General features: G+C 42.5%; 2 protein-coding genes across 3 annotated transcripts; both read right to left on the reverse strand.

Annotated features, from left to right (window-relative positions):
* Nucleotides 1-178: 178 nt before the first annotated feature.
* LOC128604212 (thymosin beta-b-like) lies at nt 179-3,839 on the reverse strand. 2 transcript variants are annotated; one of them, XM_053619134.1, is made up of 3 exons: nt 1,835-3,839; nt 1,634-1,753; nt 179-1,064 (listed from the first exon to the last, which is right to left on the reverse strand). In XM_053619134.1, the coding sequence occupies exons 2-3, from the start codon at nt 1,731-1,733 to the stop codon at nt 1,033-1,035; spliced, it is 132 nt and encodes a 43-aa protein (XP_053475109.1). In that variant the 5' UTR covers nt 1,734-1,753; nt 1,835-3,839; the 3' UTR covers nt 179-1,032. The 2 variants fall into 2 exon arrangements, with proteins under 2 accessions (XP_053475109.1, XP_053475108.1); XM_053619133.1 differs by having other exon boundaries at nt 1,634-3,839.
* A 160-nt stretch (nt 3,840-3,999) lies between these two features.
* On the reverse strand, nt 4,000-10,956 carry zgc:195282 (uncharacterized protein LOC100192223 homolog). Its single transcript, XM_053619132.1, has 4 exons — nt 10,883-10,956; nt 8,726-8,820; nt 8,023-8,077; nt 4,000-7,384 (listed from the first exon to the last, which is right to left on the reverse strand). Exons 1-4 carry the CDS (start codon nt 10,923-10,925, stop codon nt 7,338-7,340), a joined length of 240 nt encoding a protein of 79 aa, XP_053475107.1. The 5' UTR covers nt 10,926-10,956; the 3' UTR covers nt 4,000-7,337.
* Nucleotides 10,957-18,677: the final 7,721 nt, after the last annotated feature.

Raw genomic sequence — 18,677 nt, forward strand, 5'->3', positions numbered from 1 at the left:
CTCCACTACACCTTGTGGATTTCCTCTGGGTGTCTCTGATCAAGAAAGAGAGGAAAAAAAAGAGAAAACTTTGATGAAACTTTCATTAAGTACATGTTCAACATTTACAGAAGGAGTCCATCATTGCTATGTAACCATCAGTAATATTTTCAGGACAGGAGTTTTGCCCTTTCTGCTTTCCAGCTTCTCTGGAACATTGTGGGTCTTTTACACCCAGGGTATAAAAACCTAGTGGGTCTTGAATCATTTAAGTTTATTGTGGTAAACATTTTATGACATGATGCAAGAAAAATACATTACAGTAATACAGTACCACCACTTCTTTCCACCTTGAATGTTTCTCCCAGAACACTTAAATAACCAGTCACTGATACTGCTCAGGTAGATGGCACACTTAAAGCATCTTACACTAGCACAAGGCACTAACTTGCCAGCAGGAGCAACTGGGGGTTCAGTGTCTTGCACAAGGACACCTCAGCATGTGGAGTCATGTGGGCCAGGAATCAAACCCACAACCCTACCATTAGTGGATACCGTGCTCTACCACCCAAGCCCCAGCCACCCCAGGGTAGTAATTGGTCATCCTTGCACTTACAATTAGAGATGCTGTTAAAACCAAGATATTAGATAAGGTTATTTGTATTGTAGAAGATGGTGCAGGTCCTTCTCGTGTCACAGCAGTTTGCTCAACAACTAATGCATCCCCTCGTTAAGCACATGCATATCATGTGGCGAAACATGAATTTGAAATCAAACAGGAGGCCAAGCATTCCAGTGCTGTTTGTACCACCAGAATGAGTCATCAAAGCTCATGCAATGAATCAAAAATAAACAAACCATAATGAAAGGGCACAACACAGACAGCATGTCTACAAGTTTATTTCAAGTTCAATAACAGCATCACCACCATCCATTTTCAGGGAGCAACTTGAAACTTGTTCAGGTAGCTCTGCTGGTTGAGAAGCCATCTTGCTCATGGAAAGAACTTGAAAACCTTGTAACCTGAACTCGGTGATGAACAGGAGCAAGTCATTACGAGTCACTCTGCTTCTCCTGTTCAATTACTGCAAGGGAGAGGGGAAAAGAAAAAAGCTCAAGTCAATGTTAAACTCTGATACCAGCAACTGGCAGTGTTAAACCCCAATAGTTAGTTTGTCTAGCAAACATGGATCAGTGATTTGAGAAAACTGGCCAGCCCCAAGCCAATTTACTTGCAGAACTTAACCTGTTTACATCATGTGTACATGCCATCCAGTCACTCATTTTAAAAAGGGACAGCAGACCAAAATGGCACCAAAGTGACACTAATCAGGTCTCAGACAGCCAGTCAAACTAGATTTGAGAACATTCCAGAGGAGAAAAAAGAAAGCTTAACTACCCAAAGCCACTGCAAGTGAAGAAAGCCATGAAACCAGCCCTGCAGTTGTTAGAACACCATAAAGTTAGAATGCACAAAGCAAGATCATGTTCACTGATGGGCAAATACAGGTTCTCCATTGTACTACAGATGTTAAGATCATAGGAGACATTAAGAAGGTGCAGGATCAAAGTTGGAAACCAATGTTAATTTCAAGATCCAGGAGATATTTAGATTTACAAACCAAGACGAGCTAAAAGAACTAGATACCCTTACCCTCTTTGGTAGGAAGAATATTCTTCTCCTGAGTCTCAGTCTTCTTCAGTTTGGATTTATCAAAGTGGGAGATCTCACTGACATCAGGCTTGTCGGCCATCTTGCAGAAAGCTGAACCCCCTGGAGAAGCCAGAGAACATGAATTATTTCACACTCAGAGAAACTCAAATCTGAAGAAAAAAAAAACCACAGAATACTTACAGACTGGAATTAACTAAATATGACGAGGATAGGAACCAGCACACCAAACACAGAGACAACAAGCAAGCTTAGCGTGCTGCTTCTTTATCTGAACTGAGACAGATCCTGAAAGGCTCAAGGTCCAATCAGAAAGAGCTGTGTTAATTAGGGAGATGTTAATTGACTAATTAGTGCAATTGAATGAATATGGGGAATTAGCAGCAAGGCTGCAGGACCAAACATCCTGTGTGTTGTCAAGGAAACCATATTCAGGAATGAAACTAGTTACTCTACATCAGTGGTCACTAACCCTGCTCCTGAAGATCCACCTTCCTGCAGGTTTCATCTCCAACCAAAATCTAACACAACTGGTTTAGTTGATCGAGAATTTCTTGAGGCAATGATTAGATGGTCAGGTGGGCACCATTATGGTTGGAGCTAAAGTCTTCAGTAAGGTAGAGCTCCAGGAACAGGGTTTTTGACCACTGTTCTACATAGACAAAGGTTAAGGTAAAGTTGATCTATCAAAAATAGTCATGAGACATGTTTGGGGGTCTTAAATTTCTTCAGTTTTAAACTGGAAGGCAATTAGACAAAAGCTAACAATGGAAGTTTCCAGAATGTTAGCATTTTGTTCCTGTTTGTTTTGCAGGTCATTCTTCTTCTGTTTTTGGTTCTGGGACATAATAATTGTGATGGCTACTAGTTTAGCCTTTCAAACGTCACATTGGAGATTTGCTTATGTGGTTTTAACGATGTTAAAAGTAGGCTACGTGACAGAGGGAAAACAAAACAGCCTCCATTTTGACGTCAAATGGCTTTCTGCCTCAGCACATACACTAGCTTGATGTCACGCCACACCAGCATCAGACTAAATTAATTACAATTGGTATGTTTAATTTTTTTAACAAAATTATTCTTTAAAAAAAAAAAGGAAGTGGTTTATGTTTTTATTTTTACAAATGTTGTTGCTGAGTCAAGCAGTATTTTCTGAGGCTCTAAGCTTCCAATGCTTGTTAGCAAATCCCACACATGTACATTTCTTTCCTTTTTATTATTATTTAAAAAAAAATTATTGATAAAGCGTTTCTTTAAATATCTTCTGTTCGATAAGGCTGTGTTTGAAGGTTTGTGTGCGTTTCCTTTACGTGATATTTAAACTGATATTTGGTGATAAAACTGAAGAAGTGCACCGTAAATTCATGCATTCGTCCAACAGAGGGCGGTGTTGCACAACAGATACAAGACAGCACCCTGTATGTTCTGGATGTTTATTTACCACAGAAAAACCCGGATGAAAGGAAACCTCCACCCTGAAACACTTTAAATATGCTCATATTAAACTATTTGTGATGTGTTTAGTTGATGACCCAGTTGAGACTCAGCACAGCTAGATATCTAGATAGATCGTGGTCTTTAGCTAGATCACATGTTAATTATATATATCGATACGTGAGTCATTCAGCATGGATTTACAGGGTTTTTTCTTTTCATAATATTAGACATTACCTTTGAGTTCCCATGCCTTCAGAGGCTCGGAAAATGAATCCGATCAATGATCAGATGCGGGAAATCTGTTTATGGTCTGATGTTGATTTACTATCTCTCCAAAAAAAAAAAATGTTTTATGTCATTTGGGAAGCAGCTAGATAGCACGTAAACTAATTAGCGAAGTAACCAATTAGCAAGATGTTCTGACTGCGTATGCGGTTCAAAGGAAATAGACCAAACAAATCACTGAGGAAATCCCACTTGACTCTCCTTTCCTCGTGCTGTAATTGATAAGCACTTAACGGATAGTTCAGCCAAAAATGAAAATTCTGTCATCATTTACTCACCCTCGTATTGTTCCGAAACTGTATGATCGACTTTCTTCTGTGGAACGTAAAAGAAAAATATTTTTAGAAATGTCTCAGTGGTAGTGTGGTTGTTGTTGTTGTTGTTTTTTTTGGGTTTTTTTTGGGCCATACAATGGAAGTCAATGGGCACCAAAACGGATTGGTTACCAACATTCTTCAAAAAATCTTCTTTCTCGTTCCGCAGAAGAAAGAAAAGCATTCGGGTTTGGAACGCCATGGAGGTGAGTAAGCGATGACAGAATTTTCATTTTTGGGTGAACTACCCCTTTAGTCGTCGGGGAAGTGAATGCGTTACGAACTGGTTTCTACAGTCACTAATTTAGCAAACAGAATTGTGTAAGAATCAGAAATATGCTGCATTCGGGAGTGTGTGAAACGCGATTATGACCCGGGCGCCTCTGCATACGCTGCATATTTAAAGTGTTCATTTGCATTAATAAGGTGTCCTTATGCTGATTGAAATACAAATGTATGTATATATGCGTATGTCACATGGCACAAGTCTGACACCTAAGAGGTCAAAATCTCTCTCTCTCACATGCACACACACACTCTCACTCCAGCAAAAGAGATGTCAGATCTATAACATATACAAATAAAGCTTATTATTACTATTATTATTATTTTTATTACTGCTACTAGACACTGAGATGTTTCCTATTCATCCAAACAACTGTATTTATTTTTAGAAATCACTGTAACAGATAATATTCTGTGTGTGTGTGTGTGAGCCAGCTACTTATCTTTGGATGCCAAATTAGCCTTTTGCTCAGTGACTGACGCATCCATACCGTCTCTCTACCATCTCTCTCTCTCGCTCTCTCTCTCTCTCTGTAATGAGAGATCTGTAGTGCAGTTAAAAGCGTATGCAAATGAGACAGCTGGCATCACACACGCACACACCATGTGACCTGTCAAGGTGGGGGTGGGTGAGACGCACTGCGGTGGGGAACCCTATACACACACACACACACACACACACTGCACGAAGGCTTCGCTGAAATAATCCCTACATGCTTGAATAAAAGTCAGTGCAAGGTTGACTTTGGAATAAGGGGTGTGTGTGTGTGTGTGTGTGTGTGTGTGTGTGTGTGTGTGTGTGTGTGTTTTACCATGCACATCTACACAGCCCAGAAATACTCAAAGAACATAGGCATGCTCTTCTGTTCTAGTGTGTGTGTGTGTGTGTGTGTGTGTGTGTGTGTGTGTGTGTGTGTGTGAGACCAGCAGCAAGTCTCCAGCAGGAGATGTGCCAGAGCTAGTGTTAAGCTGCCAGCTCACATGAAAAGACACACACACACACACACACACATTCCAGCAGACCAGATTGGCACTGTGAAGATTCCCTCCTGCCAAAGCACTCTCTCTCTCTCGCCCTCCCTCGCTCTCATTTTCTCTCTCTCTCTCTCTCTCACACACACTTTCCCTCTACAGCTGACGAGTGTGTAAGAGGTTGTGAGCTCCAGACTGCCAAATTCTATTTGACATCTGTGCGTGTATATGAATATAGAGTACCTTTTTTATTACACCACGACCTCGTTAACTGTATCTATCAACATTTGCTTTGTGGCTAAACCCATCAAATTAACCCGCAGAATATGTTTAACGTTAAATCCCGGGGCGATCCATCTTGCGAGATCAAATATCAGATTGTGTACTAATTCACTCGCTGATAGAAATGATTATATTACGACTGTCGGGGCTCCTTATCACGTATTCATACTGTTGTATGAAGCGGCACGAGCAGCGAACGAGTTAACAAGCTAATCTACTGTACAACTCCACATCGCGCCGCGTTTTAAAGTTAAACCAATTCACGTCGAGTTCGCATTTTGATCGGACCTTCCGCGACATCGAGAGTAACTGTAAACGGATAAAAAAAAAAACCCCAAAAAAACGAATGATGGAAGTGGTTTATTCCTAATTAAATTCTACCGACGGTTTCAGATTTAGAAATATGCTAGCATTTATCACAACGCTAGCTAGCGTGTAAATAAATGACCAACGGATGAACGTTGAAATAACCCGAATAATAAACGTATTCCCAGAGAACACGGGTACTAGTTATATAATAGTAATAATAATAATAATAATAATAATAATTTTAACTCACAAACTAGCATGAGGGTAAACTGGCTAAGCGATAAACTAGCATGTTAGTAAACAGACCAATTCATTATGCAAGCCAGCATTATAGCAGGGTAGAACACCCATAGGAGGTGTAGCTGTGAATTAAGAATGAGCATAAAATAATAATAAAGCATTAGCTTAAGCGCTAGCTCATGATTAGCCTTGCTAGCTGGATATAGACGACTTTCTTAGCATGTTAGTCAATTATTGGGTAAATGACATCGGACCGTTTCCCTTAAAAATATCACGCTCTAGATCACACGTGAAGTCACTCACTTTTAGAAATAATTATGTTTAATAATGGAAAAACAAAATAAAACCACACAAACAAACACACACACACACACACACACACACACACAGAGAAAGGTCACAGTGTGTTTTGAAATAATCGATTAACGAATTGTGCGCTGAGGTTCCGTGGGCCAAACTAAAACCATCTGACTGAACTTCTGGAGCCAAAAAAGTGGATTTGCTGCACGGACGCTCTTAAAGCGGTTTTGTTTAATGTTGCATGTATTCTCTCGTGACCGCATTTGAACACCGTCCAACATTGCAGGAGCGAGAGTTTACAAAATGATGTTTTGGGGTGGGGGTTGGAGGACGAATGAGTCAAGGGTTTTGGGGTAGAAGGAGGCTGGTTGCCTGGTGTTCATCATGGGCCCCACTTTCTTTCTACCAGAGTTGGTGTTCCGAGGAAGCGGGGCAAAGAAGAACGACAGAGAGAGAAGAAAACGTAGAGCTAGTGGTTGAAGATGGAGATCTGTAGGTGCAGAACTTGTGGATCCAGTGGAATTGAAGCTGTAGCAGATAGAGCTCTGGGTATGTTGAAGGAAAAGATGTAGGTCTAGAAGATTCGTTCGGCGATCCAGGAGTTGGCGGTGTTCGAGAGGTAGGTCTGGTAGATGTGGGTTTGTTGGTCGGACATGGAAATCTAATCGTTAATTTAGATTAGATTTTTTTCAGTTGTCACTGGAATTGTAAAATTTGGAGATGGAGCGCTAGCCAGTAGAGATAGGATTGAGGATAAGAGCTGGCAATGAGGATCTATCGGTCAAAGCTCTAACATTTGAAGTAGGTGAAGTCATTGGACATGGAGCTCGAGCAGATCTAGGGGACCTAACAACAGGAGATCGAGATCCGGTTGTTGCCGATCGAGCAGTTTGAGGTCTAGCAGATGTGGACTGAGATCAAACTAGTTGGAAATGGAGCTCCGCTCTAGGTCTAGCAGTTGCAGATACAGATCTAACAGTTGGAGATGGAGCTCTAGCAGATGAAGCAGATCCAGCAGTTGGAGATGGAGACCGTTGTAGGTGTAGCCAAGGGAGATGGATATCGTGCAGGTGGAGACTGATCACTAAGAGTTGAAGAGGCAGCAGATGAGGATGGGAACGTAACGGTTGGAGATGGAGATCTACCAAGTGGAGTTGGAGAACTACTAGATGGAGATGGAGCTCTAGCAGTTGGAGTCGGAGATCTAGCAGATATAAACATGGCAGCTGCAGCTGGGAACATGGCTGGAGTTGAGGGTGCTCTTAGGAGGTAGCAGTGCTACAGTTACGAGGCACAAGTGCTCTGGTACCTGCAGACGGAGAGAAGGAGTGAGCGACAGGAGAAAGAGAAAGAAAGGATGGGTGGATTGAGGGGGAAAAATGGGAATGGACGTTAGAACAAGAGCAAGAGACTTTTCCATCATGCAGTGTGGCATGGCACAACATCAAATCCATAACACATCTACGATACATAAACTTATTTACAATATACACTTGATGGTCTCTCTGTTTTCACGAAGACTAAAGTATTGGCACTCCCTGCATTGTTTGGTTCACTTGCATTAAAAAATGGCGTTGTGCCGTCTGTAGTATTACGCAAGACTTTATTTTTTTAATCTGTTTTTTTTTCCCCCCAATCCATTGTTTTTATCAATGCTTTTGCAAAAGCAATACAAGTACAACAATCTCCTACTTTTCAGTAGCTTATGACTGATTGTGCACATCTCTAAAAATCATTTTAAAGCTTAGTTTTTAAAAAATAAAAAACTACTGGATGGGTGCTGATACTCTGATGATATGCAGTTTCAGTATCAGTATTCGGAGCCGAAAAGATAAAAGTGGCAGTGTGCCATTTCTAGTATTATGCAATGTGCCACACTGTCTGGGGTGTGTGTGTGTGGGTGTGTGTGTGTGTAAGAGAGAGAGTGAGAGAGAGAGATTGATTCACCTCTAGGCCCAAAATCTCTCAAGTAGCAGTTCGTGCAGTAGGGCTTTTCATCATGCTGGAAAACACACACACACACACACACACACACACACACACACACACACATTTCTGTGAAGAAAAGCCTGAGCATGCATAAACCACATTAGATTGAAGTGAATGATTGGGAATGAATGAAGTACTTCAAACAAGGCCATTCAGCTCTGTATTCTCATTTAAAATAATAAAATATATTATATAAAATAATAGATATATTGTTCATCCAGCTCTCTTCCAGCTTCCACCTTCAAACTTTGGGAGGCGGGGCCTACTGGGGGGGGGGGGGGGGGGAGTGGCACCAGACTGTGCACTTTTCCATAATGGCCGCCTACATAATGTTACCGTGTTCGTGGTGAGGTTTTGTCCGTGTTTATAGGTCACAGTGTCCTAAACCACGTCAGCACATCGGCACAACATCTGTGTGACATCACTGAGTGGGTCGAAGAAGATATTTATAGAAAAGATTCTGGGCTTTGTAGCTCTGTAGCGGAATTAAAGAAGCCGGCTTTAAACACCAAACACGGCATGGCTGTGTGGCGAGATTTGGGAATGGTGAAAAATTGATTTTGAAATGACGAACCATTCATTTACTGATGAAGATGATTAGAAATAAGGAAGAGATCGTGTGTGTGTGTGTGTGTGTGTGGGTGGGTGGGTGAGTAAGTACCTCTGCATGTTGGCCAGCCGTTAGCTGCCGTTTACACTTGTCGCACTTCAGACACAGGGGGTGATAATCCCGGCCTAGCGACCTCTTTTTCTCACCTGAAAAAAATCACAGATGAAGAGGTCAGGTCAAGTCCCTTGCGTCCGGTGTCACCGATACTGCTGTAGCAATTAATTCTCTCTGACATCTGAGTATATAAAGGCACAGCTCCGGTTCCCTGAGTCAACACCTGCTCCAGGACCGGTAACCAGTACCACGTTGGTGGAAATAAACATTTAATCCAAACGATAAACACAGGCAGACACTAGGACCGAGGTTCTGCGTCAGATCTGGGGAAATGGCGAACGCCTACATTCATTTATCTGGTCAGGGTTGCGGTGGATCTGGAGCTCCATTCCATACTCGCTCACTTACTCGCACCTACAGGCAATGTAGAATAGCCGAGGAAACCGCAGAACCTGGAGGAAACCCATGAGACAGTAACCTGAGCTCAGAATTGAGCCCTAGACCCCACAGTCATCTGTTCTACCTGCTACACCAACCACATAGTTTTTTTATTTTATCTTTTTTAAAGGGGGGGTGGGGGAGGGGGTTGTATGGTTAATGGATTTAGGTGTCTACTTGAAATCTTAAATGTTCTATATAGCAATCTAGATCAGAGGGATGGTTTTGGATGGTTAATGGTTCTAGGTCTGTACTTGAAAATCTTTTTTTTTTTTGGTAAAGGTTTCTTCACTTTTTTTTTTTTAATATGAGGAAAGCTTTCAAGGTTCTATGTACTGTATGACTGGGCAACAGAGGGTTTCTGGATGCAGAATGGTTCTTGGTGTCTACGTGAGATCTTTTCCCAAAGGGAAACCCTCTGTTGTAGGGTCTTGGGGAACCCTTTAAAGGTTCTAGGTAGGATTGTACAACGGAGGATCTTTGGAAAAAGGGACGGCCGGCGTTCTAGGGTTTCCCCCCATATAGGCAAACTAAATAGTGCTTATTAAAAAATTTCATTTCATTTTGGATGTGTCCAAAGTCCCCGATTTCCCTCCATCTTGGAACGTCCACAATTTGGCCTCCGTCTTGGCCCGCTTTCCGTTCTCACGCAGAATCAACATGTCCTGTGCTGCCTGCTGTCTTCACTCTGTAACACAGATTACAGGATTGGGCCAGAAACCGTTGTCCCAGTCATCCCTGGCTCCCAGTCGGTTGCGAGTTTCCAGAACTTTCTAGCAGAGCTTGGCTTTGGAGAGCGTCCTTTCTGTAAGCAGCCATGGCTTTTAGCCTTGCATCTGCCAGATTAAACAATCTCTCTCTCTCTCTTTCTCTCTCTTTCTCATGCTTTCTGTGTCTGTTATGCTGTCTCAAGCCAAATCCACTTCCTGCCACAAACCTGAACCTCCAGCTCACTTCCTGTACTGGCTGACTCATGGAGAGTTAGTTTGAGAACGGTTAGGTTCGTTTTCTCTCTCTCTCTCTCTCTCTCTCTCTCTCTCTCTCTCTCTCTGACATACAGTGTATAGCCTACATGCAATCATAAGCCAACATTTATAAAAAGGTTTTTGTCCAGTCTTTGAAAGTCCCTTTCGAACTGCAGTGTGGAAAGTTTCAGAACTTCACCATGAAGTCATTTCTAAGCTGTCAGTTACATTTGGCCACCCAAACGAGTTTACATTTGAAGCGAGACTTCAAAGAAAGAAGGGCTTTTGGCGCAGCAGATCCATCTCACGCTGAAAATCGAGGTTAAACAAGAGCTAGCGTAAGGCCAAGCACCCTGCTAAAGCCTTAGATTGATCTCAGGCTGTTACTAAGGACACGGTTATGGCTATTTTTGGGCTGCGTCTTGGAGCAAACCATGATGAACGTATATACGATGACTTTCTGTGGTCATGGGAGTTCTGCGTTAAGGGCTTTCGCCGTTTCCTGCTCGTCTTTTGCGACTTTTAGGCTCGAAAATAGGTTTTGAACCACGCTTGGAAACGTCTTAACTCATGCACCGTCTATTCCCATAAATTTTTCAAAAGTGTTTCATAGAGCAGAAATGAATACGAGGCAGATAAATAGATCGTCCCTTCCAAAACAAAGAGGAAACAGAAACCGTTTTTTTTTTCTTTTCTAAAACAGGAAGTAAGCGAAGAGGTCAAGAAACAATACGAAGTCAAGTGGACTCACCGAAGTAGACGGGTTTCCCGCAGATGGGGCAGTAGCTCACCATGGCTGCAGCTGGCTCGAGACGAGACCCAGGAAATATTCTAACGCTTCAAGACGCATGAAAGGATGTGGCTTGAGGTGCTAGCTGACAGGAAGTGATTTCGGCACACACGCGCACATAAAATTTTTTTTTAAACAAAAACAATATCGAGCGACGCAAACGTGGGGCGTGATTAGAAGCGAAGGTGTGACGATGAACTGTGAGTTGGGTTTCGTTTAGCGCTCGTAACACCTGCGGTTAGAAATCAAAGGCGCTGTCGAGAAAGGTGTGAAGTCACCCAGAGATTGACGGTCGAAATGTCTTGATTCTGATTGGTCAGAAATTCTTGCTTCGCGTATATTAATGCGCTTGTTCTAATACGTTATCGTTTCTATAGTGACGGCTTTTTTTTAACAGTACATCAGTGTTACGTCACCATCATTTCCTAATGAGGTTCTTTTATACATTAGACATTAGAGAGAGAGAGAGAGAGAGAGAGTAAGGAGAGAGAGAGAAAGGATGAGGACTGAGAAAGAGAAGTGGATGAGGGAGAAGGGAACGGACATGACATCAGGTCATATTTCATCAGTCCCTTTTTTCCTTCCTTTCTTTCCACCCTTTCTCTCTCATCCTCTCTGCCACAGATTACACAGATCCAGTGTGGGAGAGTCGGACAGGAAACCCAAAGTTACTACACACACACACACACACACACACACACGCACACACACTCTCATCAATGACATCACCAGACAGAGGCTTTAGAGAGAGGGCCTTTGTGAAGCCTCTTCTCTGAAACAGTGTGTGTTTCTGTATATGTGTGTGTGTGTGTGGGAGAGAGAGAGAGAGAGAGAGAGAGAGAGCGAGCAAAACATTGTATCCTCCTCCTTAAAGGTGCAGTCTGTAATTTTTACTTTTCATTTCAGCAACAGTGTGACATTTTGAATCGAGATTTGTGTTTTTTTGACTTGTTTATTTTTGTGCAGATGGATCGGCTCAAGCGATTCCTCGGACCAATCCTGCGGCACGGCGTGGTGCGACGTTTCTTCGCTTCCCCTCTCGTAACTTTACCTGCAATTCGTTCCCGTTTACTGTTCGACACGCTCTATACGACCGCTTATTAAACGCCTAGAGAGACATTAGGAAGAAAAATGAAGATTGGAAGGAAGAAGCAGAGATCGTTGGTGCCGCCGGTGAGCGTACGTACTGTAGCTATTACAGCTGGGAGTTTTCACATTAATTATTGCGTTATTTAATTTGCGTTTAACGTAAAAACGCCGTTATCTCTCTCTCTCTCTCTCTCTCTATATATATATATATATATATAACTCTAGAAACACCAGGTTCTCATTAGAACATAAAACGAATGATTGCCAGGCCACGCCCATGATCAACGCCCACATTTTTCCATTCTCTTCTATTGCTGGAGTTGCTTGGGGAGGAAAGTGAGGATTCAGAGAGCGCTCAATTTTACAAACCGCTCCTTTAAAGACTTCTATTTATGCCCAATGTTGTCATTAGCGCTGTTCATCCTTTACTAATTTAACGCATGATTTAAAAGCAGTCATTTATGCTGAGGAGTACGTCGAGTTGGGGAATTTTTTTTTTTAAATTTTGGTGCTTGAGATTTCAGCTAGCCAAGAGTTAACGAGCAAAAACCTGCACAAAATTAGGACACGCCCCCTAGTGGCCACATTATGATCTACGCCTCTGAATATTCGGGACGAATTATTACTCTTGAAATAATAAACCCGATACTGTAGTATTTATGTTTCCATTATGTCTGATTGATTTGATTTTTATCTCTAGGCTAAGTGTGTGTGCGTGTGCGTGTGTGTGTGTGTGTGTGTGTGTGTGTTCACTATGTTATGCAACATGTTTCTGGTTGGTTTCAGTAACACCTTTAGCATGTGTATAGTATATGTTTATATTAGACCTGTATGTGTGTGTGTGTGTGTGTGTGTGTGTGTTGCGTTACAATGTTTGTGACGCTGAAAAGGCTTTGGCACGACATGACTGTGAAGCCGGAATCAGAACGCTAACGCTGTGTCTCGAAGCTCATACGACGACCCAATATGTGGAATTATTTATGCAGTAGTCTAGAACAGTAGTAAAATAAAACACATCCATACATGAGGTCCTCCTTATGTGACTTCCTGTTTCGAAAAAGAAATGCGTTAACCGAGCCTTGCTACTGTATAAAAGAAAAAAGGGGGGGGGGGGCGCGGGCGGAAACGCTTATTGCACCTTTAATGCATGAAAGTGTGCGTTTATTAGATTTTCTAAACCCGTGGTAGCGATTATGAAGCAGTGATGTGGAGTATGGCCTTAATCAAAAGCAGGCCTGTGTGGACAGTGTGGAGGTGTGTTTATTCTTCAAACTCACACTCGGCGTGACGAGAGAGAGAGAGAGAGAGAGAGAGAGAGTGGGGAAGACCATATATGTCTTTGCATTCTTGGCATAGCACTTCAGCCTCGGTTTTTTTTTTTTTTCCCCCCTCGCTCTGCGTACTCGAGCCAAGGGTCTGGTGCCAAGTCGCTCAGATTTAGCTTGGCTGGAGTTCAGACTGGGCTGGCTCGCTCTTTCCCTTTATCGCTCTCCTATTTTTTTTTTCCTTCTCTCCCTATCCTTTTTTTTTCCTCCCATTTCTCAGCTCAGACTAGTCCCGCAGCTTTCGTACGATGCCCTCGCTCCTTTACTACAGTATATATTATCTGTATGACGGTATAGAACGTGAAAAAAGTTGTCTTGTTTACATACGCATAAACTTCTCACAGCTTTAAGACCCTGTCAGCTTTAAGCCACGCCCACTTTGCTCTTTCTGCACGGCCTGCTGTCTTTATAAACGCACGTGAGCGCTACGACGTCTAGCTTGAAATATTAGACCCTTGTTTCGCTGTTGAAGTGCCTCCAAAAATACAGTCGACAATCCGAAGTCTAAAATCCAAACACAAACAGCCCGTCGCGTCAACGTTCCCTCAAAGCCACGCCCACAAACACTAAACATTAAAAGTCCCCGGGAAGTGCCTTTGAAACGCACGGCGTTATTCGATGTCTTGACGTAATTTCCACTGAAACAGGAAGTCAGGGTGGGACATATCGGGTAGCTCCTCCCACTTTTTAAATAGCCGATGGAGTTTAGCTCACCTCACAGCCCGGGCTAAGCCGTACTTGACGGTTAATACCATGGATTTTTATGATGTCGGGGCGGGGACACTTTCAGATTCTAGACAGCATTTGACTGTGACAGAAAATCTGATGAGAAGCTGAAGTGATCAGACCGATCGTGGTCATCGGAACGGTAGATCCGTAGAGACAGAGACTCTAGCATTTCGAATGCGTAAATTTGTCGTTGTTTTGGCGCGCACGAGCTTATAGATAACCTTAAGGCGAACATATTCATACTGAAAGCCACGAAACTGCCATTTTGATTTCATGGGGACTTTGACGCCTGAAAGTCAGACACGCCCCCTCGTCCTGATGGGTTGGATCTTGGTTCTCCGCATTATTTGAGGTTTCATGTGTTTCCAGAGCTGGGGTGCCATAGAGACCGGTTATTTTATTAAAGAGGCTAAAAGTTGAGGAAAAATAAGAAAGAAAAAAAAAAGATTGCGGACCGCACCTTTAACGGCATCCTCGTCGAGGTAACAGGAGGTGCGCTGTACTTTGGTGTTAGGTTGTGTGGAATTTCTCCCATTATTCCCGGCCTCATATGAAATGTAATTTTTGGGAGAATTAGACTGGATAAAAAAAAAGTTCCGTTCTTGCTAAGGGGTTGGCAATGAAATATTCATAGACTCATATTAAAGCAAAGAAGATAAAAAGATTTATTAGTAATTCTATTGCAGCGTGTGTGTGTGTGTGTGTATGTGTGTGTGTGTGTGTGTGTGTGTGTGTGTTAATATAGCACTGGATTATGTGTCCGATCTAACTATTTTTACTCCGTTACTTTTCAGATGGAGAGTATCAGCAATTTAATAATCAGCCTGCACTTTAATTATGAATCTCTCTCTCTCTCTCTCTCTCCCTCTCTTTTGTTTCTCATCGCTCTCTTCCAGCTGGTGTGTGTGTGTGTGTGTGTGTGTGTGTGTGTCGTGGCCCCCTCCCCCCTCCGTTTGAACAAACCAATAAGGGTACATATCAGCCAAGCCCCCTTAGCAAAGCCCCCTGTGCCTACACACTACCCACCCCCAACCCCTCTCTCTCTCTCTCTCTCTCTCTCTCTCTCTCTCTCTCTCCTTCCCTCCATTCCCCCATCCCCCTTTTTCCTCTCTTTCCATCTCCCACTTAAATGTTCCCCTTTCTAACTGCTCTTATCTCCTTCACACTGGCAACACACAACCCATCTTTCTTGCTCACCCATGACTGCCAGCGTCCACTGCCTTTCCCAGGGGCCTGGAGGAAAGAGAAAGAGAGAGGGAGAGAGGAGAGAGGGAGAGGGAGAGAACAAGGGAAAGAAGAGGATTAGGGTGTTCGTTTGCATTGCAGCAGAATGTATAGAGGCGGGCGTGAGGTAATAGATGTGTGTATAGACAGATAGGCATGTATGTTTTATCCGAGAGTGAGTGAGACGGAGAAAGAGATCTGGGACGTTATATTAAAGGAGTACTCGGATGTGGGTTTTTTTTTTCCATCTGTTTCCGTCGCATGTCTGGGATTACCACAGGCAATCATTTGGATATGTTTCCCTGCAGTGAGAAGGGAATAGAAATCCTTTCTTTTTGTATTTTTTTTTTTTTTTTTTTAAACCATGAACTCCTTTATAATATAAAGTCAAGGGGCAGATGTTAAACCGTGTCAGAAACAGAATAACAATATTAACGATAATACTTTTACGATGGGATGGATATGAGGGGAAAAAGTCGTACCCAAGCTCTTGTTATAGAGTTTTTCAGAAGGTTTTCTTTTTTTTTAACGTTGAAATAATGCACCAAAAAAAAAAAAAAAAAGGAGTTCCACTTATTTATGCTTTCGTAGTTTGGTGGTATCCACGCGCCACTAGATCCACACGGTATGGACAAATCCTTCCCTCTGAAAACTAGCCCCGTCCCATTTTAATTCACAAATACTTTTGTGAGTTATTCATAAAAAAAATACTCCGTTTCACACGGACGTTTACGGAGCTCAACGCCTGCCCTTAGGGTTCTATTGTAACTGAAACTAGGATTTTTTTTGTTTGTTTTTTTTCAAGATTTTTACAAGAAACACGTCTAAATCTTTGTTCTCGGCATCGTGTCGGTCTACAATTGTGATCGATGAAGATTAGGTTGGAAAACGGTCATTAGCTTGGAGTATTCCTTTAAGCAATGCATCAGGGCCGTGAAGGAGAAAACGGCATTTTAATCGAACATTGCTACATACAGTACATACGACACACACCAGAACTACCAAAGAGGTTCCACAGTGTTGATATTTGGAGGTTTAACACCAAATGAACGCAGCGATGGTTCTAGATGAGGGGTTCTCGTCCACTGTTTTCGTTCATGAACATTTACTTAAACGTGTACAATACGGATAATAGTTTGTCTCTTTGGAATCTTTACTCCTGAACTTTCCACCATTAGAAGACGTCAGGTCCAAGTTGATGTTATTTATAGAGCTACTTTTTTTTTTTGGTTGTTCTGGTTTTTGGTCTGGATTAAATATGTTCAATTCAAGTGGTCAGTAAAACCAGATAATAACTATACAACCTCAATAATAAGTATAATTTTTTATAATGACTGGGTGTGATTTCCAATAAAATGAAATGAACCCACTTTTGAGAACTGAGGTTCTGGACTCCTTTCAGTTTGGGGGGGGAGGGGGAACAAGGGAGGATAAAAAGAGATGGTGGCTGGTGGTGATATTAGATATTAGGAAGGATAAAAGATCTAATATCTATCAGTAGCTCGACAATGAAGCTATTACGCTTGACGCTAAACATAAAGTATTGCGTAAATTTGTCCTGTGCTAAACCTGTCTACTTTTAGTTCCTCTCCCAGAGGCATCTAGGGAAGAAAAATGAAGACATAGTGAATTTCCCCCTCGTTTACGTTCATTACACAAGACTTCTAAGCCACTTATTACAGATGGCTCAGCGAAGCAGGATGGAAAAGATCAGACCACTGGTATGAACAAGCCGTACGAATCTACAGTCTGCGCTAGAAAGAAATCAGCCGCAGCGTCGCGTGGATTCTCGTTTCCTCGTTACAATGCGGTGTATTTTTTCGTACAAAGATTTGAAGAGCTGTTCGAGGCTTCCAGAGGAAAAAAAAAATCCACCTCGAGATGTGTGGATGCCGAAATCAGACTTTTTTTTTTAATCTGTGAAAGAGCTCAGGAGCTTATTGCTAGCACATGTACTGTTTTTCTCTTCCATGCGTAGAACCAACCGATGTTTTCCCCTTCATATGGTTTGTGGGAGTGATCAAAAATAATGGCCCCCTCCTGAACTACCCTAGATAGAACAAATTATTGACTGCCCCACCCCCACAAACACAGACTGACACAGAGAGAGAAAGAGAGAGAGAGAGAAATCTGTTTCTATTTACACTCAAATTTCTTGAAATCTCTTATATCCGACATCAATGTGTGCTGTTTTTACAGAAATCAATATGCCGTGTGTGTGTGTGTGTGTGTGTGTGTGTGTGTGTGTGTGTGCGTGTGTGTGTCCACAGGGGGGCAGGGGGAGAGAGAACATGCCTCCTGCAGTCCAATCACACACACAAACACGTTTAAATGGCCAACCGGTCTCACACACACACAGAGAGCCAGCTGAATGTAGTGAAAGAAAAACCCACGAAACTGCAAATTTTAATATTAATGAATAATGTTTTTTGATGCAGAAATGTGGGAAGTGTATTATGCAGGGTTAAAGAAGAGAAAATGTAAATGTAAAAGTGAACCGCTTGGTAACATTTGTAAATTATTCACGCCGCCTGCTCTGTCAGCTCTGCGCCCCCCTCTGACTGTCGGACAGACCAGAGCAATCACACCCTGAGCTCCAAAACAACACTGGATTACTGATATCTAGCCTTGCAAAACACTTCCTGTCTGTAGTGTAGGTATTGAGAAAAGGTTATTGAGAGTTTTGTGTGCAAAATAAGGAAAGAAAAGGGAAAGTAATTGAGGTTGAGAGGTTGCCTTGCACCTCCGGGGTTGGGGGTTCGATTCACGTGTCCACCCTGTGTGTGCGGAGCTTGCATGCTCTCCCCGTGCTTCAGGGGTTTCCTCCGGGTACTCCAGTTTCCCTCCCCCAGTCCAAAGACATGCGTTGTAGGAAAATGGATGGCTGTAAGATGTTTTGTTTTTCCTATAACAGAGGGATGATAAGAAAGGGAGAAAAAAATGATATAAAAATACATTAGAATACTGTGAGTTTATTTAAATCGCAGTCCTGGGTTCAATCTTGAGCTCGGGTTACGGTCTTTGTGGACTTTCTGTGCATGTTGTCCCCCTGATCCTTTGGGATCGTAAACATACAGGTAAACACATTGGCTATGCTAAATTGCCAACTGTAGGTGTGAATGTGTGTGGGCGGTCCCCTGAGAAAGACTGGCGTCCCATCCCAGCGCCGAGTGCTACCCAGATCCACCGTGACCCCTAACCAGGATAAAGCACTTACTGAAAGGGAGCGAGAGTGAGAACTTTTACACTGTATGGCCAAAAGTATGTGTGTTTGTGTTTGACTGATGCGACTTGCTGTGTTTAATCTTATTACGAGTGTATCAGTGACCCTCCCCGAGATATTAAACCACTTCCAGAGTCACATAATGAAAAATGATCCTGCTGCAAAA

Source organism: Ictalurus furcatus, chromosome 29 (genome assembly GCF_023375685.1).
Source record: "Ictalurus furcatus strain D&B chromosome 29, Billie_1.0, whole genome shotgun sequence".
NCBI classification, from domain to species: domain Eukaryota; kingdom Metazoa; phylum Chordata; class Actinopteri; order Siluriformes; family Ictaluridae; genus Ictalurus; species Ictalurus furcatus.

What these genes read in the sequence shown, in the direction of transcription:
- LOC128604212 (XM_053619134.1), bottom strand. Translation starts at nt 1,733, where the DNA reads ATGGCCGACAAGCCTGATGTCAGTGAGATCTCCCACTTTGATAAATCC. An exon ending in TATTCTTCCTACCAAAGAGG is followed by an intron (nt 1,065 to 1,633) that starts GTAAGGGTATCT and finishes TCTCCCTTGCAG; the next exon opens with TAATTGAACAGGAGAAGCAG.
- zgc:195282 (XM_053619132.1), bottom strand. Translation starts at nt 10,925, where the DNA reads ATGGTGAGCTACTGCCCCATCTGCGGGAAACCCGTCTACTTCG. An exon ending in CGGGAAACCCGTCTACTTCG is followed by an intron (nt 8,821 to 10,882) that starts GTGAGTCCACTT and finishes GATTTTTTTCAG; the next exon opens with GTGAGAAAAAGAGGTCGCTA. An exon ending in CGGCTGGCCAACATGCAGAG is followed by an intron (nt 8,078 to 8,725) that starts GTACTTACTCAC and finishes TGTGTTTTCCAG; the next exon opens with CATGATGAAAAGCCCTACTG.